Source organism: Triturus cristatus, chromosome 12 (genome assembly GCF_964204655.1).
Source record: "Triturus cristatus chromosome 12, aTriCri1.1, whole genome shotgun sequence".
NCBI classification, from domain to species: Eukaryota; Metazoa; Chordata; class Amphibia; order Caudata; family Salamandridae; genus Triturus; species Triturus cristatus.
This window is the reverse complement of record NC_140595.1, coordinates 121706046-121730690: the sequence shown is the minus strand read 5'-3', so window position 1 is coordinate 121730690 and position 24645 is coordinate 121706046. Positions and strand designations below refer to the sequence as shown.

Sequence of the window (24645 nt, the reverse complement as noted above, 5' to 3'; positions counted from 1 at the left end):
CCCCAGTAGCCCGAGGCACGGACCAACAAGAAAGGCCACAGGTCTAAGAAACAGAACTATAGACGTTACAGTGAACAAGGGTGGGGAGGGTTGCCTGTTTTGTTGGTTTTTCCTTCTCTTTTATTTGTTAGATCTTGTTCATACGATAACTGCATAGGGCTATGTGTTGCCCATGACAAAGTATATACCTCAAATGCGGCATGGTTTATCTATTTATAAATCTCACTAAAAAGATTTAAACCTAAATATGTAACACATAAAGATTCATTACACCAACAAACTATCAGTTAACAAGATTCTGCCATTCTGCAATAACAGCCTAGTTGCTCACCAAGCCTTATGCAATCTTGACTTAATTGGTCAACATATACTTGTGGACAAGACAGCACTGTTTGAAAGCCCTTAATAAGGTGGAACATCTCACAAAATGAAATGTCAAATTGGCAAAGTCTATGACCAATGAATGGCACCCCTAAGACACATTCCTATGTTCTCTTTCTGAAACATCAATGTATAATCTTACCAGATAGCTGCAGCAAATCAAGCCTTCTCGGTCTTTGAATGGCTTGCTTTATTCACTCAAGGATTAGAACAAAGCTCTTAGGCTAGAAATGCATATTTCCAATACTTCGTCAGCAAAGTGTACAACTCAGCCATAGAGATATGCAAAGATGATCTACAAGCAAGTGAAAATTCACCCACAACGTCTTCCTTTATGGATCGCACCCATCGTCTACTTGACAATCTGAGGGGTTATTTTACATGGTAACATGGTCACCCATCACATAAAAAAATAAAAATAAAACAGCCACGTTTTTATAACCATTGCCACAGTAGCTTGCTCCAACAAACTTAGAAATGGCCCATGCACAAGAGTTGGAAAAAAGCAAGCTTATTAATGACAAAGCTTAATGCCCTCCCAGACAAAATGTATAATCCCAAAACCAAACTTTATCAACCATTTCTCACCAAATGTGTTGTTCATCCTTTACTTTATTTAATAAGGGATAAGGCATGAGAGCCACAGAACCGCAGGAATTAGTTTGCCTTCTGACCTTACTTAGGGGGACTAAACCTAGGCAATTCCAACCTGGGTGCTGCCCTCATGGAAGGTCTGAGAATGCCGTCAACATCTGAAAAATGTACTCTCAACCGTGGATTACGATCGATATAACTAAAACAAACAAACAAAAATAAACAAACAAAAACAAACACACACACAGACTTTGTATGTGTAGCTATACATAGATATAAATACACTCATACACAAAGCTGAACCTAAACATTTTAAGCGAACACTGCTTTGCAACGAACGGTGGCTGACAAATCAGTGTGTGTGGAAATATGCAGTGTTTGTCTGTCTTTCTGTGTCACCTCCTGATAGATTCAGCAGCTGTGCTGGTGGGTCTTAAGAGCGTGGAGGGGCTCAGGTCAAATTGAGATCGCTTTCATGCCCTGCTGCTGAAGATTAGTTTATAATTATTTGGGCCAATTCAGAAAGAGAAAACACTGTTGGCTGAAATTGTTTATACTACATTAAACCATCAAAGCATATGAGAGTGCAACATGAAGAATTCAGTTACTTGAGGAGAGAAAGCACTTTCTAGATGTAAGCAGATAGAAAGCCTGTGGGAATCCCATCATTGTAGCCAGGTTTTGGTGCTGGACTAAAAGAATAACGTTTAAGAAGTGCCGATAGGTAGGTATAAGCAAAGGGACTTTGCTGGGTTCACATGTAACGTGATCTCTCCCGCCATGTAATGTTCTCCACAGGAACAGACTGTACGATGCGGGTTGTCTAGGTCTGGAAACTGGTTGGCAGATGCAGTTACTATTTCAGAAATGCTGCACGAAGAAGGAACAAAGAAAGCTTCAGGACAGTAGCAGCCATGGCTAGTTTTGTGGAATCTAGATAGATTTGTTGGCTTATTTGAGAGCACTGTTAACTAGGTTTTGGTGGAACTGTGTGTATAATCAGCTCAATTTTGCAGTTTCTTATAGTTATTAGATGCATCTTCAATTAATCAATACATAAAAATATTGACAATCACAACACAATGCTACTGTTGAGGAGATTAAATCTTCATCGACAATCCACACAGGACAGCTATAACAGTATGGTGCAAGGAATGCATGAACAGGCTTCTTTATTCTTTTTCACGCTGATAGGAAATCAAACATATGCCTCAACAGGCTGCTTACCGCATACTGGAACTTTTCGTTGTACTCTCGGTCGTTAGCTTTTACCTTCCTTTCTTCCTCTACAATAAGAACAAAGGATACATTGCATTAAAATGGCACCCACCCAAATACTGTGCATTGCCCATGAAGCATCTGCTCGTCCTGTCACAGATCAGCCATGCCAACAAAAGAGAACCACCCTAAACGCAATTCCTACCTCATAAATTATTGAAATCACTCAGGGTATCAGCAACCGTTGGTAACAAGCAGACCGTATTAAAGGAACCCAACAGGTCTAATTTTTAAACGGTTCACATATTTAAAGCAAGGTTCCATTTCAAATTAGATGAGGCACAATAGAGGTATGTCACCGCTAGTCAGGCACCATCTCACCCACTATCAAACATTATTAAATCAAATATTCAACTAAATCAACATCTCCTTTCTTATCAGACTGGATTGTTCATCATACCTCCAACCTCATAACACCCCCATTCTAATCCTGCTTGATGCATCTGCCACCTTCAAGACTGATGAAAGCATCCTTTTGAAAACTACATCAACCGTCAGCAGCATCACATGCCTAACACCATCATGGGTCTCCAGCTCTGCCGACCAGACCTACTCCATGTCTGCTCCCACAATGCTGTATTTGGGGCCTCTCCTACTCACTAAACAAAACACATGCTGTGACATGATCTTAGCCTTTAGTTTACTCTACCGCCTTTTTATGGAAAACACTCAAATCTTATTCTTCCCTTGAAGACTCCTTGACCAAGCTTGTGCGACTAACTTTGATACTTGGAAATTCTTAACACTGCCAAGCTCACGTGCTTGTATCTTCTATACTGCTTTTACTCTATGCCTTCTCCTTCCCACAAAACTTCAATCTTTCGGTCCAGTCACATCACAACCACTGGGTTGTATGGAATGGAGCAGTACAACTTTATTACAATACCTGATCCAACTGTGCACCACCATCTATATGGCATCCACAAAATGTACTTCTTACTCACCATCCACATGGCCAAGGTGGTAATACAGTATTCACCAGCAAGATGGACTAAAGCAGTCGACTCATCCAAAGCAAACCTTAGGTCTCCATCCAGCCCTCTCCAAGTAGTAGTCATATGTCTCAACCCAAGTAATGTTCCCAGATTCCCTGCACAAGTTCTCCAACAGAAATCAAACGTGCTGTTTCATCAAACAGGTCCTGCTACAAGTTCCTCATCCTAGTCTTGAGATCAGTCCATGACCATACCCTAATCGTGGCACAGCCCAAGAGGAAAGCCCTCCATCTTTTCTATCCGAGCACTGCCATAACACTGAGCGCCTTTAAAATAGACATCTATGATGATCTGTTTCTTTTAAACATTGGTAGTAAAAACCTTGTGATGGATTAATGATCTCTTCTAACTCCACAGCCAACATTTCGTATACAGGGTACATTAGTAACACTTTCTGGACTCTGATACAGCATATGTAATGTTAGGAGTATATAAATGTGCAAATAATGAAAAGGTGTCCTGGCGCGGGAAGAGACAACAACTACTAAACCTACATAAAACGCACAATCTACAAAAAAGAGTGAGCTAAATCCTAATATTCCCATATGGATGAAAGAGTATAAGCTGTACAACCAAGTATTTAAAACCCATCTAAAATGCAAGTGAATAGTGGTTTTCTGCCGGGAATGGGCAGAGTGTTCCATAGCCTTGTCGCCACCACCAAATAAGCCCTTCCTCCTCAGAATAATTTGGGAACTGTGAGAAAAAAGGAATCCATCGAGTGAAGGGACCTATTTGGAATGCAAAATTAATACTTTTCCTCGAATGGAAGGGACCAAAGTTATGAATAGCACAATGTACTATACAAAGAGATTTAAATGCAATCCTTTTAGCCACCGGAAACCAGTGTTGCGTACTGAGTGCAGGAGAAGATGAAGCATACCAGGACAGGCCAAGAGCTAGCTTGGCCACCATACTTTGCACTGCAGTGGTAACGCATTGTGCTTTTCATTTAGTACTTACTCTCCCAGATTCTAGCTTTTGCAACCATTCATTGCTAACTTATTACTTACAAGTTAATGTAACTTCTCCTGTAAAGCAAAGAAGAGAATAAATAATATACCAAAAAGTCCATTGGACCATTTTCTTGACCAGAATTTACCACTTAGAGATAGAGAAACAATACCAAAAGTACAAGGATTTTTAAATTCAAAGAAGCTCAGGTAGTGGATTATGTTCAGCAAACGGCAAGGCAAACAAAAAGAAAACAAACAGATTCCTAATCATCACTATGGTAGTCCTTGGATTAGCCAAATCACAAACGTACCCTGTTAAGGAGCAAGCTGGATGGGAGTCTCACAAAGAACATTGGTTACCTCAGTTCCCGCTTCCTCCATCACTGTCAGCACACCCAATTCTGGAAGATCTTTCTAAAGGCGCTTGAGAACTCGGGAAAATGGATTCCCTCCCAGAGAACTACAAACTGTTTAGTTCCAATTTGAGTTTGAGAGAATAGACACAAAGTCTTTTTTTTTTTTTAAAGGTTGGTGGCTCTAGGTTTGTGGAATCAATCGGAAGCAGATCCAATGGCAGTGACACACAAATATGCAATGAAAATCATTAGTGACATATTAAGCGCAAGTGATGGACTCTTGACAGTGCCCGAGAACTAAAAAGTATAAAAAAGGCATATGCATATAACACCTGTAGAAAGTGCTTTTGTTTTTTTAATGATTTAATACATTACCTTCCTATAACTAAATGTGGCAATGCAGGGGACACATTCTGTGTTAAGAAGATCACAGACACCAAGCCAATGGAATTCAAGTAAGTCTCCCTGTGAGTTTAATGTTTTCTGTTTGTAAGGCCAAAGATCAAGTCGATTTACTCCAATTCTCGATCCAGACCCAGACAATAACCAGACCGGTTAAAACATGATACTTGAATTAAGTTTGTATACACTCCGTGCGAGAAACTGTGGATATGAAGCAGAAGTGTAAATGAGCTTCACCAGAACTTTATCCTCACTGCTGTGACATTCCCCTTGTTATCCTTGGCCTCCTATATTCCCTTCTCGCATAGATTTATAGATTGCAAGCGCCCTTTATCTCACACAGTGCCCAAAAAACATTAATTCTCGTTGTATGTCATCAAATATATTACTGCCTCGAAGAAAACCACTGCTTTTGCTCTTTCTTGACAAGAAAATATTTTGTTAAAACATTTAGTATTTTTCATCTCTTCATCAGTGACGCAAGTTCAGGGAGTAACAGGATCTGTAAACTTTCATACCAAAGAAGGACTTTCCTTTTGACAGTCTTTTGAGTGTGTTCTTTTCCCAGTAGATATGTCGCTGAAAAGATCAATGTCAGGTCGCTTCCACCCTTCTTACCAGCCACCATTTTGGTTCCCTTGCTTCTGTGGCACTAGTCCACATGCATGGAATCATCAGCCTTACCCATAGTTAATAGCTACGTTATTGAGTCCGCTTTGAGGAGGGTAAATCGGCACCGTAAAGCCCATCCATTCGTCTGTCTTTAGCAGGGGAGGCCAAATCCACATAACGAAAGAAACATCGATAAAAAACAGGCTTATGGAAATAACTCCCAAAGGAGCAGAAGACTGGTCGGAGATGGGGGTCCCAGAGTGTAAACTGCAGCTGCCATGTACATAAGACAAATGAAAAAAAATAACAGATAATGAATGGAATGCTGAACAAATCAAACATTCACCCCCAGTCACAGATCTGGGTTAAATCCATCTTTCTTTGCTCGCCATACCATTCCAGTTTGGACCCAGCCATATGCAAATCAGTCTTGCCCTTGCTCCCCATGGGAACAGTCCAGCCCAAACAGCTAGGCCAGGTCCTCACTGGATCCGAAGAACAAGTTACTTACCTTCGGTAACGATGTATCTGTAAGAAACATTAGTTAGTTAGATTCCTCACCTTAGAATATCCCCAGGCGTCAGACTGGATCCGGAAGATTTTTCGTCAGCAATACCCCTTGCGCGTCGCTAGGCGTCGTCTGCGGCTCCGCGTCCGTCGTCGGCGTCGTGCGCCGGGATGACGTCGTCGGAGTACTTAGACGCCGCCCTCGCGCGCTGACGTCAGTTCTTGTACATAGCCTTCCGCGCCAGGAATGCAGAGCCATGCAAAGACCGACACTGGTGCCAAAAATAAAATCATGGGGCCTGAAAAGGATAACCTTAACCCTAGATGTCAGTTCGCAGAACGGGGAGGATGGGTGGGTCGGTGAGGAATCTAACTAACTAATGTTTCTTACAGATACATCGTTACCGAAGGTAAGTAACTTGTTCATCTGAAAGAAACACGTTAGTTAGATTCCTCACCTTAGAATAGATACCCAAGCAATACCATCCCCGGTGGTGGGTCTGCGAACCAAGATCACACCAGAAAGTCCTGGAGGACAGAACGGCCAAAGAAGCCATCCCTCCGGACTTGGCTGTCAAGGCAATAATGCCTGGCAAACGTGTGTAGCGAAGCCCACGTTGCCGCCTGACAGATGTCCTGCAAAGGGACACCCCGTCCCAAAGCAGTAGTAGCCGCAGTGGCCCGAGTAGAATGGGCGCGCAGCCCAGCAGGAGGGTCCTTTTTTGCCAAGGAATAACAAATTTTGATGCACAAAACGACCCACCGAGAGATGGTCCGTTTGTGCACAGCTTTTCCCTTCTTAGCACCCACGTATCCAACGAAAAGTTGGTCGTCCACCCGGAACTGCTTTGTGTGGTCCAAATAAAAGGAGAGCGCACGTTTTGGGTCCAGACGGTGGAGCCTCTCTTCCTCTTTGGAAGGATGCGGAGGCGGAAAGAAGGTGGGCAAGGTGACAGACTGCCCAAGATGAAATGGAGTCACCACTTTCGGAAGAAAGGAGGGACGAGGCCGAAGGACAACCTTGTCCGGATGAACAGACAGAAAAGGAGGCTTCGAAGATAAAGCCTGGAGCTCACTCACCTGTCTAGCCGAGGTGATGGCTACCAGAAAAGCAGTCTTAAGAGTCAGAAGACGAAGGGGACAATTGTGAAGAGGCTCGAAGGGAGCGCACATCAGGAATGTCAGGACAAGATTCAAGTCCCACTGAGGCATTACAAACGGAACAGGAGGGAACGTGTGAGTAATGCCCTTTAGAAAGCGTGTAACTACAGGGGACTTGAAAAGAGAAGGCTGATCGGGAAGCCGCAAGAAGGCAGAGATGGCAGCAAGATAACCTTTCAGGGTGCCCAGGGCAGAGCCCTGCCGGGCCAAAGAAAGAAGAAAGAGGAGAACCTCAGAAAGAGGGGCGGAAAGGGGATCCACAGCCTTTGCTGTGCACCATGCCACAAATTTGTTCCACCGGCAGGCGTATACAGTCTTTGTGGAGGGACGCTTGGCTGCCAGAATGATATCACAGACTTCAGGAGGCAAGTCAAATGGCATCAACTGCCGCCGCTCAATCTCCACGCATGGAGGTGGAGGCTGGACAGGTTCGGGTGGAGGACCGTCCCCTGCTGCTGCGACAGAAGATCCTCCCGAAGGGGCAGACGTATCGGAGGATCGGTCAACATACTGAGTAGCTCGGGATACCAGTACCTTCGTGCCCAGTCCGGAGCCACCAAGATGACTTGGGCCCGGTCGCGCCTGATCTTCTTCAGCACTCTGGGCAGAAGTGGTATAGGCGGAAAGGCGTACAACAGACCGCAACTCCACTCGTGACGAAAAGCGTCGCAGAGCGAGTGCCGCCTTGGAAATTCCAACGCGCATAACTGCTGACATTGCGCGTTCTCTTCGGTGGCGAATAGATCTAACCAAGGCTCTCCCCACTGCTTAAAGAGGCCTTGCGCCACTTCGGAGTTCAGACGCCATTCGTGATCCATCATGCACCGGCGGCTGAGTTCGTCTGCTCTGGCGTTCAGAGAGCCCGCCAGATGTTGAACCACTAGGGTGACGCCCTGGTGTTCCAGCCACGTCCAGAGGCGCAGAGCCTCCTGACAAAGGGTCCACGACCCCACCCTGCCCTGTTTGTTGCAATACCACATGGCGGTGGTGTTGTCCGTGAACACCTGCACGACACTGCCCCTGACAGAGGGAAGGAAGGCTTTCAGTGCAAGCCGGATCGCTCTTAACTCCAACAGGTTGATGTGGAGACGAGACTCCGCCGGAGACCAGAGGCCTCTGATCTCCGCCTCTCCCATATGGCCACCCCATCCCAGGAGGGACGCATCCGTCACTACGACATGCTCCGGTTGGGGAAGGGAGAGGCTTCTGCCCATGACCCAATCGCGGTCCGTGAGCCACCACTGCAACTGCTGTGCAGTGCCCTCCGAGATCAAGACATGGTCGGACAGGTTGCCGTGATGCTGGGCCCACTGAAACTTCAGGTCCCACTGCAGAGCCCGCATGCGCCTCCTGGCGTGATGCACTAGTAGGATGCAGGAGGCCATCAGCCCCAGAAGCCGCAACACTAGCCTGACCGAAACCCAGGATAGAGGCCGAAAGATGGGAATCAGGGCCTGAATATCCCGGACCCGCTGTTCCGGTGGATAGACCCGGAACTGCGCCGAATCGAGAACCGCTCCGATGAAAAGGAGCTTCTGAGAGGGACTCAGGTGTGACTTCGGCACGTTGATGGAAAACCCCAGCAAATGCAGGAGATCTGCCGTAGTCTGGAGGTGGGAGACAACTGCCCGGGGCGAGCCCGCCTTCAACAACCAGTCGTCGAGATAGGGGAAGACTGGAACCCCTGATCTGCGCAGATGAGCTGCGACCACCGCCATCACTTTCGTGAACACCCGAGGGGCACTGGTGAAACCGAAGGGGAGCACGGTAAACTGAAAGTGCTCTGGGCCCACCGTGAACTGCAGGTAACGCCGGTGGGCCGGCAGGACGGGGATGTGGAAATATGCGTCCTGCAAGTCCAACGCTACCATCCAGTCTCCGGGGTCTAGGGCAGCTAGAACCTGAGCCAAGGTCAACATCTTGAACCTCTCCTTCCGGAGGAAGGCATTGACGTTCCGGAGATCCAAGATAGGGCGTAGGCCCCCTTTGCCCTTCTTGGGAACCAGAAAGTAGTGGGAATAACAACCACGACCTACTTCTGGACTCGGAACGCGCTCGACGGCCCCCTTGGCCAAGAGGGCGGAAACTTCCTCGTGGAGAAGATTCAAATGATCCCCCGAGATACGGTGGTGCTGCGGTGGCATGGATGGAGGGGTCGTCTCGAAGGGGAGGGAGTAGCCCCTTCGGACGATTTGCAGCACCCACCTGTCCGATGTGATGGACCGCCAGTGGAGCAGGCGATGGCGAACTCTGCCGCCCACTGGCGTGGAAGGGGCCTGAAAGCTCGGACTAGGAAGGCTTTGAGGCGGATGCTGCCGGGGTGGATGTGGGCTGACCTCGTCGTCCTCCAGAACCGCCTCGGCGGAAACCACGTCCGCGACCAGGTTGGTTCTGCGGCTGGTGGCTAGGCGCACGTGAGGAGGCACCCCTTCCTTGGCCACGAAAGGCGGAAGATTGCGACCGCGGGGCCGAGAGGCCCAAGGACTTGGCCGTAGCCCGGGAGTCCTTAAAGCGGTTCAGCGCACTGTCCGCTTTCTCGCCAAACAGGCGAGTGCCATCAAACGGCATGTCCATGAGAGTGCTCTGGACATCGCCCGAAAATGACGTGGACCGCAGCCAGGCGTGACGTCTAAGCGCCACTGTGGTAGAAATGGCCCTACCCAGCGAGTCCGTGGTGTCAAGCCCACAACGTATAGCATGTCGCGCGGCATCCCTCCCATCGGCCAGAGCCTGGGTAAGGCGTGTCCGGACCTCCTCCGGACACAGGGGCAGCGCGTCCTCCACCGCATCCCACAGAGAGTGGGAATAACGGTCCAAGAGACAAGCGGTGTTCAAAGACCGCAGGCCCAAACTAAAGGAAGAGAACAGCTTCTTGCCAAACTGTTCTAGTCTCTTGGAATCCCGGTCCGGCGGGGCGGTCGGGAAGGAGGATTGGGAGGTAGAGGCCTGGATAACCAGGCTCTCAGGGGTAGGGTGTTGGGACAGAAAACTGGGGTCGCCCGGAGCAGGGCGGTGGCGCCTGGCGACGTTCCTGTCCACAGGAGGAACTGTGGAGGGCTTGGACCAGGTGCCCTGCAGAACGTCAATGAGGGCCTCATTGAATTGCAGCAGAGGCTCAGTGGAGCTTGCTGCAGACTGAAGCACCTCAGTAAGGACGTTAGTCCTCACAGCCACGGCAGGCAGCTCGAGCCCAAGGGCTGCGGCCGCCTTGCGCAGCACCACGGAGAAAGCAGCGCCCTCCTCCGAAGCCACGGTCGGAGGAGAGACAAATCCAGCGTCTGGAGAGGTATCCAGGCCACTGGCCTCCCCCAGTTCATCTGCCCAGTCCTGGGACAGTTGAGCCTGAGCGGCCATAGGATCCTCGGATCCCTCCCAGTTGTCCCCATCATCCGACTCCTGGTATAGAGAAGAAAGTAACGGAGCCGGGCGGTAGACAAAATGTGTCTCTAGCGGCGTCGATCTCGGCGTCCATCGACGCCAGACCGGCGCCGGGCCCGGAGCGGGACTGAACTGGGGCACGACGTCGAGCGGAGTCGACGTCGGCGTCGGGGGTGGAACCGGTGTCGACGCCGGCGGAGGAGGCGTGACAAGGTTGACCAGCGTCGACGGGGACTCGAGAACGGGTCCCTCGGGCGCTTGCGGCGTCGAGGCTGGAGCCGTCAACGGCGCCGGGGCCGGAGCCACCGGCAGGCAAGGCAGCCCAGTCGGGTCCGCGGGGCCCGAAGGCGCGCCAGCGGGCGCCGACGGCGGAGCCAGGTTCCTCATGGCCGAGAGGAAGGCACTGACTTCCGCCGGCGTCGCGTCAGTCTCAGGGACCGGAGGGTATGGGGACGGGCGCGGCGCCTGCGGCTCCGCCGGAGCCGCGGGGGTGGAACCACCCTGACCCTCGACCGAGTCGCGCGACCGGCGAGGGGAGTCCGAAGAGCGATGTCGCCTCTTGGACTTCTTGGAATGCTTCGACTTACCCGAAGACTTGGATCCCGACGACCGATGGTGACGTCGGCTGCGGCTCCGCGACCGATCCTTGGACCTCCTCCTGGACCGGGATCGAGAGGCGCGCCGAGCCGAGTGGCGAATCTCGAGAAGCTTACGGGACCGCTCCCGTCTAGCCTTCGAGGTCAGGGCCTTGCAGTCCGAACACGACTCCGCGTCGTGATCGAGGCCCAAGCAGTAAAGACACCGGCGGTGATGGTCCGTAACCGACATCAATCGGTTACAGTCCGTACAGGCTTTAAACCCAGGCATCCTACCGGCACCGGTGTCGAGACACGATCAAAAAGGATCAAAAAAGTTAGTCAAAAATTGACTAAAGGGGTAGCTCTCCCGGATCTGCGCTTACTGGCGCGGAAAAAAGAAGAACTGACGTCAGCGCGCGAGGGCGGCGTCTAAGTACTCCGACGACGTCATCCCGGCGCACGACGCTGACGACGGACGCGGAGCCGCAGACGACGCCTAGCGACGCGCAAGGGGTATTGCTGACGAAAAATCTTCCGGATCCAGTCTGACGCCTGGGGATATTCTAAGGTGAGGAATCTAACTAACGTGTTTCTTTCAGATACAAACATCCTGTGACAGGTTTCAGGATATCACCCCTCATCATCCAGGCTCGCTTGAATCCGGAGGCACTGCGAGCACGGGAACCATGTCTGGGCATACCCTTCCCACTTAGTGAGACAAATTCAAAAAGAACCCCAAAATGGGGAGGCGTGGTGAGCAAATAAAAAAATTGATTAAACCCAGTGAATGTTTGATTTGTTCAGCATTCCGTCCATCAATTACTCTTTTTGCTTTTGTCAACCTAAGAGGGAAGGGTATGCCCATTTGTGGGTCCCGTGCTCTGTGCCACTGGATTCAAGCTAGCCTGGCTGATGCGGGGCGATACCCTGAAACTGGTCCCAGGATGCTTGTTTCTGGTCCAGAGAGAACCTGGCCTGGCAGTTCGGGACGGACTGGTCCCACGGGGAGCAGGGTCAAGACTGATTTGCATATGGCTGGGTCCAAATTAGGGTGGCATGGGGAACAAAAAAAACATGGATTATACCCAGATAGTTGACGGAGGGTGAACGTTTGATTGGTTTAGCATTCCATCCATCATTTGTTATTTTTGCTCATGTATACAAGACATGCAGCTAAAGAGTTACATCGGCAGATTCAGGGCAATGCATTATGTTTATGTTTATAGGTTTGTAAAGCGGTCGAATGCCGAGGCGTCTTGGCGCTGAGGTGTAATAGTGAGGGAAACATCAAAATCGCTCATATGGTGTCAAAAACGCGAGTTTTTAACCCTTTCCTGAAGGCCTGGAGGTCAGGTTGCAGTCTCATGGCTAGAGGCAGATTATTCCACAGTCTAGCCGCACAATAGGTTATTGACCGACCCCCCCCCCCCCCCCCCAAGCGTGATTTTTTAATTTTTGGGACCCTAACAAGCCCCTGTGTAGCTGATCTAAGGGGACGTTTAGGAACGTAGGGTATAAAGAAATTCCCCAGATCTTCTGTAGCGCCACCATATATTGCCTTATGCACATACGTGAGCGCCTTAAATTCCACACGTTGTTTGATGGGCAACCAGTGCAGGAATCTAAGTGCTGCCGAGGTTGGTTGTCCTCTGTTAAGACCCAACAGTAGCCTAGCCGCTGCATTCTGTAGCGACTGCAGCTTCAGCAACTGACACTTATCAATCCCCAAAAATAGGGCATTGGAGTAGTCCAGTTTTGAAAGAAATAGGGCCACCATCACAGTTTTTGGGAGTTCGGGTGGTATGAAAGGGAGCACCTTTCTTAGAATCTTCAAAAGATAATAACATGAGGATACAAGGCTGTTTACCTGGGCTCCCAAATTGAGTTTATTATCAAAAAGGACACCCAGATTTCTAACTTTTCCCACTGGAGTCGGACATGTGCCTGCCCCTGACGGCCACAATGATGTGTTCCACAGGGGCAAGCCCGGCCCAAACTCCATCACCTCAGTCTTATCCGTGATTATCTTTAGATAGTTCTGACCCATCCAGGACATGATCTCTGTAAGGCAAGAATAAAATCTGCCTGCTATAGCTCCACACTGATTGTTTGTGGTAAGAACAAGTTGGGAGTCGTCAGCATATGAGACTAGGACAAAGCCACATTTCCTGACATGTTCAGCCAGAGGTGTCATATACACATTGAACAGAGTGAGAGACAAGGCCGACCCTTGTGGGACTCCGCAGGGAAGGAAAAAATCCTCTGAAGTCATGCCTTCCCAAAACAGCTTCTGCTCCCTGTCACTGAGAAAAGATGCCAGAAGGGTATGGGCGGTTTCTCCTATCCCAATTTCCCTCAGCCGCTGTGCTAGGGCCAAATGATTAACAGTATCGAAGGCAGCCGACAGGTCAAGAAGTACCAAAATTGCCTTTCCCCCACTGTCGACTGCCCTACGAATCTCCTCAGCCGCCCTAACCAGCGCTGACTCCGTCGAGTGACGTGGCCTGAAGCCATGTTGGGACGGGTCTAACAGACTGTTAGAGTCTAAATAGGCTGTAAGCCAAGTCAAGTCAAGGAAAACTTTATTTCGGAGTATCTCCATAAAAGTACATAAAATGAATATAAAAACATTTAAGAACAATAGATAAAATGGTTAAAAATGGTGCAGCCAGACGGCTAATACGTGCTAGTTACATACAAATGAATCATATTGACATTTTTAGATACCTTTTCCGTTTGTGCCAAAGAGCCCCCAGAAATTTTGCCACAGCAAACACTATGTGTACAGCCATTTCGCTCTTAAGAATTCTGAAGGCTTCGTGGCACCTGGTGAAGCCCAGATTCCTACAGACGGGAATGATCCATTTTCTGCGCGCCTCAGTATAGCCCGGACAGAAAAATATAAGATGCAGCTCAGTTTCGTCGCTTTCTCTGCATGCCGGGCAAATACTGGGTGTCGACACAGACCAGGAGCTAGTGAAAGCACGAATTGGCAAAGACCCGTGCCTCCATTGCAAATAAAGCTTCCTGATTATTGCAGGGTAAACATTGTCAAGGGCTAGTTCAAAGGTGTAAATGCTCTTCATGTAAAGGAATTGATTTGTTAAGGACCCTAGAGATTTAGAAGGTCGAAGTGAGGGAGCCTTGGAATCGTAATACAATTTAGTTAGAGCTTTTTTAGAAAGCTTGGAACAGGCGTTGCAAGGATCGTTCCATAGTGCATCTAGACCTAGGCTCACCAAACTATTCCTTACGAATTTAAGCCAGGCAATGTTCCCCGAGTTTGGGAAGCTAAGAACTTCCTGAAAACCCTGTCTGTAATGAATCAATTCAGGCACCGTCCACAATCTACGCCAATAGATCACGGGACGAAGTGCCAATTCTTCCTCCAGGGGTCTAATGCCTAGGTCGAGTCTTAGAGGCACTAGAGGTGTACTCGGAGGAAGAGCTACTAGGCACCTGAGGAATCTGTTCTCCTCCTTTGTCAAACTGTCCAGTACTTTGTGACCCCATAGTTCACTCCCATATGTGACTGCTCCTCTGGCTTGTACCCTATAAATATGAAGAGGTGGGCCTATGGGTTTGAGGGTCGACCTGTTCTTCCCCAGCATCCCTAGTATTCCACCGATATGTTGGACCAGTTTCATCCTAGCTTTCTCCTGGTGTGGAATTCCTCGTTGAGTGTAACACCGAGATATTCAAAGGTGTTTACTCGTTCGAGTATGTTATTCCCTATGCGAGGGATACGGTGGAGCCTGGGTGGCGGATTGAAGGCCATGAATTTAGTCTTTAAAGTGTTTATCTCCAATCCATGCTCTCTGCAGAAGTCCCCAAATCCATCCAACACACGCTGGATTCCCATCGGTGACTTGGAGAGAAGGAGGGTATCATCCGCGAACATAATTGCCGGAACCCTCCTTCCCGCCAACTTCGGGACATCCGAATTGGGGACCCCGTTGAGGTGGTCAATAACACCGTTGACAAAGAGGCAAAACAGGGTTGGTGCAAGTACGCACCCCTGTCTTACCCCTCTCTCAACGGGAAACTTATTTGAGAGTGCACCCTGTCTACCACACCTCACACGAGCATAGGTGTTTGTGTGGAGGCGGATGATCATGGTCAGAAGATCAGCTGGCACCCCAACATTCGCCAGGACTTCCCAGAGCTTGCCGCGTGGAACCAGGTCAAAGGCTGCCCTTAAGTCCACAAATACAGTATAGAGACTGCCACCCTCCAACTGTATTGTTTTCCAGTGTAGAAGGGACAGCCTAAAGACCTGGTCTATGGTGGAGGTCTTCTGACGAAACCCGGCCTGAAAGGGGCTCAGGATGTCCCTCTCTTCGTTCCAGTCCATGAGTCGATCCAACAGAAGCCTCGCAAAAAGCTTCTGAGGGACGTCTATCAGACTGATCGGTCTGTAATTAGCAGGGAGCAGAGGTGAGCCCCTTTTGAAAATGGGCACAATCTCCGCCCCGAGCCAAGTTGGAGGGACCGCCATCCCATGGATGATGGCATTAAACAGAACCAGGAAGTATGGTGCCCAAATTCTCACCTCATGTTTTAAGAGGTCACCTGGGAGCTTGTCTAGGCCTGGCGCTTTTCCTGAGGAAAGGCAAGTAATTGCCGTTTCCAGTTCCTCCAAGTTAAAATCTTCCATCTCAGAGTGGATATCAGTGGTGAAGGCCACTGGGCTCCCGGCCTGAATTCCAATTTGGTCTAGCCCAGCCCTACTATAGAGCGATGAGAAGTGTTCTTCCCAAACTTCAGGTGCAATATTGCCCTCTATAGCCATAACAGGCTCGGCTGAGCCATGTTTGACTATATGCCAGAATTTCCTTGAATCTCTGATTTTGAGAGTAGTTGTTATTTCTGTCCAGTTCTCCCAATCCCAGTCTATTTTGGCAGATTCAAGGAGGAGCTTGTAAGCAACCCTTTTTTCCCTAATCACCGAGGAGGCTTCCTTGTTTTTAAGCGCTTGGAGAAGATCTTTCTTAGCTCCCCTGCAACTGGCATTGAACCATGAGGCTCTTTCTCTCCTCAGTTTCCTGCCCCGAACCACAGGGTTCAATACCTCAGCAAGGTTATCGCAGAGGGTCTGATGGATATCCTCGAGGGGAGAACAACCTTCTGGCGAGGACAATTGAGGGAGGAGACTTTCCACTCTTTCAAGGGTTAATGCCACTTGCTCGTATATGGTCCTTATGCGGGTCGGTTTCTCTAGCAATTTGTCCCACCTTATTATTCGCCTATTACTGGATAAGGTGAGACTGGGGGCAGATAGTCTATTTCCTGGAACTTCGCCCTTAAAAAATCCATCTGTGGCTAGTGAAAGGATTAGGGGGTTGTGATCGCTATCTAACCTTGGGACTATTTTAAAATCTAAAGCCAGTTTCCAATCCTGGAGTTTGATCATTATGTAATCAATCCGGGACTCCTGGCCTGGTCTGTTAAAAGTTGGTTGGGGCGGGTTGTCCCCTTGGAACCTGCCATTGCATGCTCTGAGTGAATTTGCCAGAGTTAATGTTAAAACTTGCAGTAGGAGGGGTGATGATGACCTAACTGGCGGACCTACAATGCTTGGGATTCCCCAGAGATCATCCTCCTCACTACTGATCCCATCTAGGTAAGTCGGGAGTGGTTCAAACTGAATGTTAAGATCCCCTCCAACCAAGAGTGTATCTGAACCGGTAAGAGAGTCAAGGAAAGTCACCAAATCCTCCATTGTCCTTGAGGTGGCCGCAACTCCGACCGGTCTAGAATATATATTTACCAGGGTCAGACCCATCCCAGTGGGCCAACGCAAGACCACACACAGGATGTCAGATGAATTCGTTTCTACCACCTCAGCCATACAGCCTAGATGACAAGCGATCCATATTGATAGACCTCCAGACGGGCGTCCCTTCCCACCCCATCTAGCTGGGACATTGAAAGTTGCGAACCCAGGGTAACAATGGTTTTCTCTGGCCCACGTCTCTTGGAACATACATATATCATTCTTTGATAAAGGTTTCCCAGTCAGTGTTATCCAACTTGTTAGGCAGCCCAGCCACGTTCCATGACAGTATTTCTAATGACCTCATAGCCCTACGTGAGGACATAGCAATCTCATGCAAAGTGCTTTCTACCGGCCTTGGAGGGGCACAGACCCCCGCATCATTCCGTACTTTAAATGAGGAACCCTGTGTCACATTGGTCTTTCTTGACAAACAACCGCCCTCCGCCTCTACCCTCTCCTCCCTGTGTGCAGAGCGGTAAGGATTTATAGCTGTTTCATCAGTGGCCGCCGGAGCATATTCCTGGGGCGCTATATGAGTCTCGGATAAGGGCAGGGGTAACCCAGCAGTGATAGAATATTGTGGGCAAGAAATCTGGAGTTTGGGAATCGGATCCGTGTCCTCAGCCTGGTCTACCAAGGTACTGAGCCCATGGTCAAGAGAAGTACTATGTCAGTCGCAATCATCGACTCCTGATAAGGCCCCGAATCTGTTTGCGACTTCAAGGGGAGTGAATGGTGGCCTATGGTTCACCCTCCATGGGCCGTGTCTGTGATTCCCAGGAAGTACCGTAGCCCATTCTGCTGCATTTCCGTGGGCCGCAGAGGTAGGTGCATACATATTACAATATTTAACAGGGGGATCAGAGGTTGCTAAAAATGTGTGGGGATGCGTCAACGTTTGTTCTGGAACCCTGGGATATACATTGTAAGAGACTGCAGGTCTTGGGTAGAAGTATGACAGTACACGGGGATTTATGGACCCCCAGGTATAACCCAAGGGGTAGTCTAAGATGTAATTGACTGCTCTGGGGTCTCTAAAGTTGATAATGATTACATCCCCTTCGAGGTCTTTGGTTCTACGCCCTAGCCAAGGAAGTCTCCGGACATGCAAAATCTCCCCATTGATGTTGAGAGGGAGGGGTCTGTTTGACCTAAGCCAGTGCATGGTTTTGTTTTTGAGTTCGTAATAGCCTTCAGTTTTGCCCTTTTCCAAAGGCGGAACTTCTGTTAGCACTACTACATATGGAACCGCCTCTGGGGGTAGGTTGACTTGGTGACTATGTTGGTCTCTTGCCCTAGCTAAGTGTTGATTCCCACCCCTCTCATTTGAAGTAGTTACTAAGATGGGGTTTGTTATTTCCTTTCTCAATTCACCCACATCATTTTGTCCATGGCATTGGTGGGTTGTGGTGTGAGGAGGCTTGGCCCTATGCTGGCAATTAGAGCTACCCATCTCGTTAATCCTGGTGTAAGTAGGAGATAAAACTGATACCATAGGGGGGGGTGGGACTGGGTGAGCAGGATCTTTCCGTGACCCCGGATGTTTTATGATTAAAGATTCTAGGTCCCCCAATCGTAGCTCTATATTTTTTAGTCGTTCAATAATGGGTAGAGTAATGAATATGCTACTTACCAGTATGCATCTGTTCTTGGCATGTAGGGCTGCTGACATTCATATCTGTGCATAGATCGCCGCCTAGTGTTGGGTCCGGATGTTTGCACGTTGTTGTCCTGGAAGAGTCTTCGAAGTATCCTTGGATAGGTGACTCCTCCCATGGACTACAGTGCGCATGGGCATCCTCTCCATCCTCAGATTGTTTTTCGCCATTGTGGCAGTGATGGAGTAGATACAGAAAGTGATGACCATGCTTGCAATAATTCTGAGAGCTGCAGCTGCGACAGGCGCCGGGGAGGAGGGAGGGCGATATGAATGTCAGCAGCCCTACATGCCAAGAACAGATGCATACTGGTAAGTAGCATATTCAGTTCGAGGCATGTGGGCTGCTGAATTCATATCTGTGCATAGAATACATAGCAGTGCCCTCTATTGGCGGCGGCTACCCGTGCCAGCTGCAGCGGTCTGAAAAAGTGTTTTGAGAACAGCCTGTCCTACAGCTGCCTGCTGTTTTGACTGCACATCTACGCAATAGTGTTTTGTAAATGTGTGTGTAGTGGACCATGTGGCTGCTCTGCATATATCATGCAGGGGAATATTTCCTAGGAAGGCCATGGAAGCCCCCAACTTGCGTGTTGAGTGGGCTCGTGGTGGAATAGTTAATGTGCGTTTTGCCTTTTGATAACAGATTTGAATACACTTAACTATCCATCTGGCTATCCCTGCTTTGGAGATGGCGTTACCTTTGTGGTGTGGGGCAAAGGCAACGAATAGTTGTTTTGTCTTCCTGAAGGGTTTAGTCCTGTCGATGTAGTACATGAGGGCCCTCCGTACATCTAGTGTATGTAATGCCCGCTCTGCAACAGTTTGTGGGTTTTGGAAGAAAACGGGCAGTTCAATAGTCTGGTTCATGTGGAACTGCGATATTACTTTGGGCATGAATTTGGGGTTGGTACGTAGTACGACCCTGTTGGCGTGAACCTGAATAAATGGCTCTTGAACGGTTAGTGCCTGGAGTTCACTAACTCTTCTTAGGGAAGTGATCGCTACCAGGAAGGCTACTTTCCAGGTAAGGAATTGAATCTCGCATGAGTGTAGAGGTTCAAAGGGTGGACCCATCAGGCGTGTGAGGACCAAGTTGAGGTTCCACATTGGAGCCGGTGGGTGACTAGGTGGAATGACTCGTTTGAGTCCTTCCAAGAATGCTTTGATGGCAGGCACTCTGAATAGAGAGAGGTGCTGCCTGGTTTGCAGATAGGCTGATATTGCGGTCAAATGGACACGTATAGAGGTGTACGCCAGATTGCATCGGTATAGGTGTAAGAGGTAACATATGATGTCGTGGATGGATGCGTCCAGCGGGTTAATGTCATTATTACCGCAATAAATGACGAACCTTTTCCATTTGGCTGCATAGCAAGCTCTTGTAGTGGGTCTCCTGGCCTCCTTGATGATGTCCATGCAGTCAGGTGGCAGATTGAGATAGCCAAACTCTAGGACTTCAGGAGCCAGATCGCCAGGTTCAGCTGTTGCGGATCTGGGTGCTGAACCTCTCCATGGTTCTGCGTCAAATGCGCGGGTTTGATCCGCAGCCTTTGATGCGGTACCACGGAAAGTTCGAGGAAGGTGGTGTACCACGGCTGGCGTGCCCACGTGGGAGCAACTAGGACGAGTGTCAGGGAGTGTTGTCGGAGTTTGCGAGCCACCAGCGGTATCAACGGTGCTGGGGGAAAAGCGTACGCAAATCTGCCGGACCAGTTCATCCATATCGCATTGCCCTGCGACTGCGGATGTGGGAATCTGGCGGCGAAGCTTTGGCATTTTGCGTTTTCGCTTGTCGCGAATAGGTCTATCTCTGGGTGACCCCACTGCTGGAAGTACGGTTGGAGTACTGATGGGTGTAACTCCCACTCGTGCATCTGGTGGCTGTGTCTGCTGAGCAGATCCGCCATCTGGTTGTCCTTGCCGGGGAGGTGTTCTGCCATGAGGAACATGTTCCTCTGAATGGCCCACTTCCACATGCTCTGAGCCAGATGAGACAACTGTGGAGAGTGTGTCCCTCCCTGTTTCTGTATGTAGTACATTGCGGTCATGTTGTCCGTCCGGATCAACACGACCTTGTTGCACAGATGTAGTTTGAAAGCCTTCATGGCCAGGAAGATTGCCATCAGTTCCAGAAGGTTGATGTGCATCTTCTTCTGTTGTGTCGTCCATAGTCCCTGCACTGTGTAGTGTAGTACATGAGCTCCCCATCCCTGGAGAGACGCGTCCGCTGTCAGTACTATTTGTGGAACAGGCTCTTGGAACGGTCGCCCCTTGCAAAGGTTTTGTGGATTCCACCAATGCAGAGAGTTGTATGCCCGACCGCTCACCAACACTAGGTCTTTCAACTGTCCTTGAGCCTGATTCCACTGACGTGCTAGGCACTCCTGAAGTGGGCGCATATGTAATCTCGCGTGCGGGACTATGAAGATGCAGGAGGCCATCATGCCTATCAACTGCATAAACACTCGCGCTGGAAGCGAGTGATTGGGTTTGAACTTGGAGATCAGCAGTTGTATGCTGTTGATCCTCACTAAACTTGGCTGAGCTGAGGCCGCCAGAGTGTCTATAGTCGCGCCCAGGTACTGTTGTACGTGTGCGGGCTGGAGATGGGACTTTGGGTAATTTAGTGAGAATCCCAGACTGTGAAGAAGGTGAATGGTGCGGGACATATGGCTTGCACATTGCTGGGCCGACTTCGCTTGAACGAGCCAGTCGTCTAGGTAGGGGTAGACGTGTATATGCTGCCTCCGTAAGTGTGCTGCCACCGTAGCTAGGCACTTCGTGAAAACCCTGGGCGCTGTTGTCACGCCGAAGGGAAGGACTTTGAACTGATAGTGCTGCCCCTGAACAGTAAACCTGAGGTATTTTTTGTGTGAGGGGTGGATGGGTATGTGGAAGTACGCATCCTTGAGGTCCAGTGATGCTAGGAAGTCTCCCTGCTTGAGAAGCGGAAGGACTTGCTGTAGAGTGAGCATGTGAAAGTGCTCTGAAAGAATGTACTGGTTCAGGGGTCTCAGGTCTAATATAGGCCTGAGCGACCCGTCCTTTTTTGGAATTAAGAAGTAGAGGGAGTAAACCCCCGTGCCCTGCTCGTGGATGGGTACGAGCTCGATAGCGCCTTTTAGAAGCATACTTTCTACCTCTTGCTGTAAGAGCGTTAAGTGCTCTGAGGACATAGGACGGTTTCTTGGTGGTATTGTGGGTGGAGTGGAAGTTAACTCCAGACAGTAACCGTGTTTTATAATATCTTTGACCCACCTGTCCGTGGTGATGGAGTTCCACGTGGACAGGAACCGTTGTAGCCTTCCCCCGACAGGTGTTATGTGGTCGGGAGGAAGGGAGAGGGCGTCACTGCTTGTTCTTGGGGGAGGACCTGGTGTTGCCGTAGCCACGTCCTCTGCCCTTGGTACTGGAGCCACGATAGCCACCTCGGGTGTTCTTATCGTAGGTGGTCTGCGTATTACCCTTGTTATATGTTTGTTGTGACCCCTGTCCTCTACCTGCCCCCTTGTTTCCGGGGCGACGAAAGGAGCCGCTCCGAAAGGACTGAGTTTGTAGGGCGCCCATGGACTTTGCAGTGTCCGTGTCCTTTTTTATCTTCTCGAGGGTGGTGTCAACCTCAGGTCCGAACAAAAAGTCGGGGTTGACGGGCTGATTAAGTATATTGTTTTGTACCTCAGGCTTGAATCCTGAGATACGTAGCCAGGCGTGACGTCGTAGGATGACGCTAGTGTTGATGGTCCTGGCAGCCGTGTCTGCAGCGTCTAGTGCACATTTAATGGCAGCATTTGTGAGTAGCTGTCCCTCTCTGATAAGGATTTCTGCACCTTCTTTGTAGGGGTCAGGGAGGTGCTGAAGAAGTTGCTCCAGTGTGTCATAGTGCGCTCTATCGTAGCGAGCGAGGAGCGCTTGAGTGTTAGCTATGCGCCATATGTTTGCAGCTTGTGCGGCAACTCGCTTGCCGGAGGTCTCTAGCACCTTGGACTCTTTGTCCGGGGGAGGAGCGTCACCCGTTGTCTGCGAGTGTGCCCTCTTGCGGGCATTCGCCACAACGATGGAGTCGAGTGGTAATTGGCCTCTGATGTAAGTAGGATCCCCAGGTGCTGATCTGTATTTTTTATCGATCCTGGGGTTTATCACTCGTGCCCTGGTGGGTTCCTTGAAAATGTCAGTGGCTGGCTTGAGGACCCCCTTCAACATTGGCAGAGTCTTTACATGTCTTTCTGAGGATGCAAAGGTGTCCATTAGAAAGTCATCTTCGATGATATCAGAGTGAAGCTGTACATCATGGTTGTTTGCCGCACGTTCAATCAGAGCGTTGAACGCCGCAGTATCCTCTGTGGGTGATGTTTTTGGCCCATATAGTTGTGTGTCCTGTGCATCAAGAGGTGCACTGGGGTCTGCAGGGTCGCCCCAAGTTTGGTCAGGGTCCTGCTGGTCATCAGGGTCCGTGTCCACATGGTAGGGGACTTGTTCATCCAAGTAGTCCCCCAATGCATCCGTGTCGGAGCGTGTGGGGGAGGCCCGGTGTGGATCCTGGTAGGGTGAATAGAAGGGTTCATACAGGAGAGGTTCTGAGTCCACAGGCAGCTTCCTCTTTAGCGGGATCCTGAAAGGTTCCAATGGCGGTTCCGAAGTTATCCTTCGGCCGTGGAGAATCATCCTGCCAGTGTCGGCGTCGATGACGTGTGACGGAGACGGCTCGACAGGTGTAACCGCAGTTTTGGTGACCTGTGTCCTGAGTTGAAACGCCTTCGGGATTGTGGGTGGAGGCAAGCCGAAGGTAATGCTGGTCGGCACCGACGAAACCGCCGGAGCCGAACCGGAACCCGACGGGTCCTGGAGGGCGTCCTTGGATCTGCAGCCTGGCATCGCGCCAGGCCGTACTCGGGGCGCCTTAGAGGTCGTGGCCCCCGCCAGGGTCGTCGAGGCGGCTGCAGATATCTTCTGCGCCCGTGGCGCATCGAGTCGAGGTGCGGAGATCACCGTCGACGTCTTCGACACGTGAGGTTTTGGTGTCGTCGAGGGAGTGCTGCGAGGCGTAGCAGGCGGGACGGCCCTCGGTGTCGGTGGCGTCGACGCCGGTAACCGGGCAGGTTTGTCGGCGCCGATGACCTTCTTCCGTTTGTCGACTCCCATGTCGCCCGTCTCGAGTTCGGCACCGAAGTCTCTCTTGGTGCGGTCGGTGCCGACCCGGTGCGCTGGCGTCGAAGGTGTTGAAGGCCTCGATCCGACTAGCGCCACTTTCAGTTTCGGTTTCGTAGGAACCTGAGCAGCTTTCGGTTTCGGTTTCGTGGAAGGGAAACCAGCTGGCTTAAGCGGTAATGGCTGCCGCTGAACGTCCGAGGCCGGGCCCGAGGGCGGGGCCGAAGGACTGCGTGATAGGTCTCGGGTAAGGCCCGAAGGCGATCCCTCGACCGGAGCCATAGTCTGTGGCGCTGGTGAAATTTCGGTCTGAACAGGTAGGCCTTGTTCATCATCGGAGCTACTCTCTTCGGCTCCTAAGGCCTCCTCGTCGTCTCCTACCTCGGTGTCGTCTTCACCTCTGTGGAAGAGTGACTCGTCGGCCTCGTCCGATCCGGGTTCGTGTTCGTGTTCGGAAACGGGACTGGAGGGTAAGACTTCTACTTCTTCGACGTCGTCAGCCTCGTCGAAGATGTCAGCTGGGGCCGGTGCCGCGTGCTGCGCTTCGAGCCTCGCCGCTCGACGATTCCGCAGAGTCTTCTTTGAACGGAACCGGGCACAGGCCATACATGTCGATTCGTCGTGGTCCGGCGAAAGGCATTTGTTGCACACCGGATGGACGTCGATGTGTGGGTACTTCGCATTGCATACCGGACACCTTTTGAATGGCGTCCTGGATTCCATCGTCGAAGTGGAGTCGATGGACAGGCAAATGCGAACAAAGTCGGTGCTGAAAGTTAGTAAACTAACAAAAAGTATCGAAACCCGATCGATAAACAGTACCGACGCGAACTAAAGGCCTTGTGGCCTCGACAAAAGTTTTT

The 24645-nt window shown here is 50.1% G+C and overlaps 1 protein-coding gene across 2 annotated transcripts in view; it reads right to left on the bottom strand.

Annotated features, from left to right (window-relative positions):
• ATP8B2 (ATPase phospholipid transporting 8B2) overlaps window positions 1-24645 on the bottom strand; it is a 363866-nt gene that overhangs the window by 268323 nt on the left and 70898 nt on the right. For both annotated transcript variants that reach the window (XM_085638856.1, XM_085638855.1), the window contains one exon: window positions 2203-2261. In XM_085638856.1, the coding sequence (XP_085494982.1) occupies window positions 2203-2261 (59 nt within the window). The remainder of the gene's footprint in view (window positions 1-2202; window positions 2262-24645) is intronic.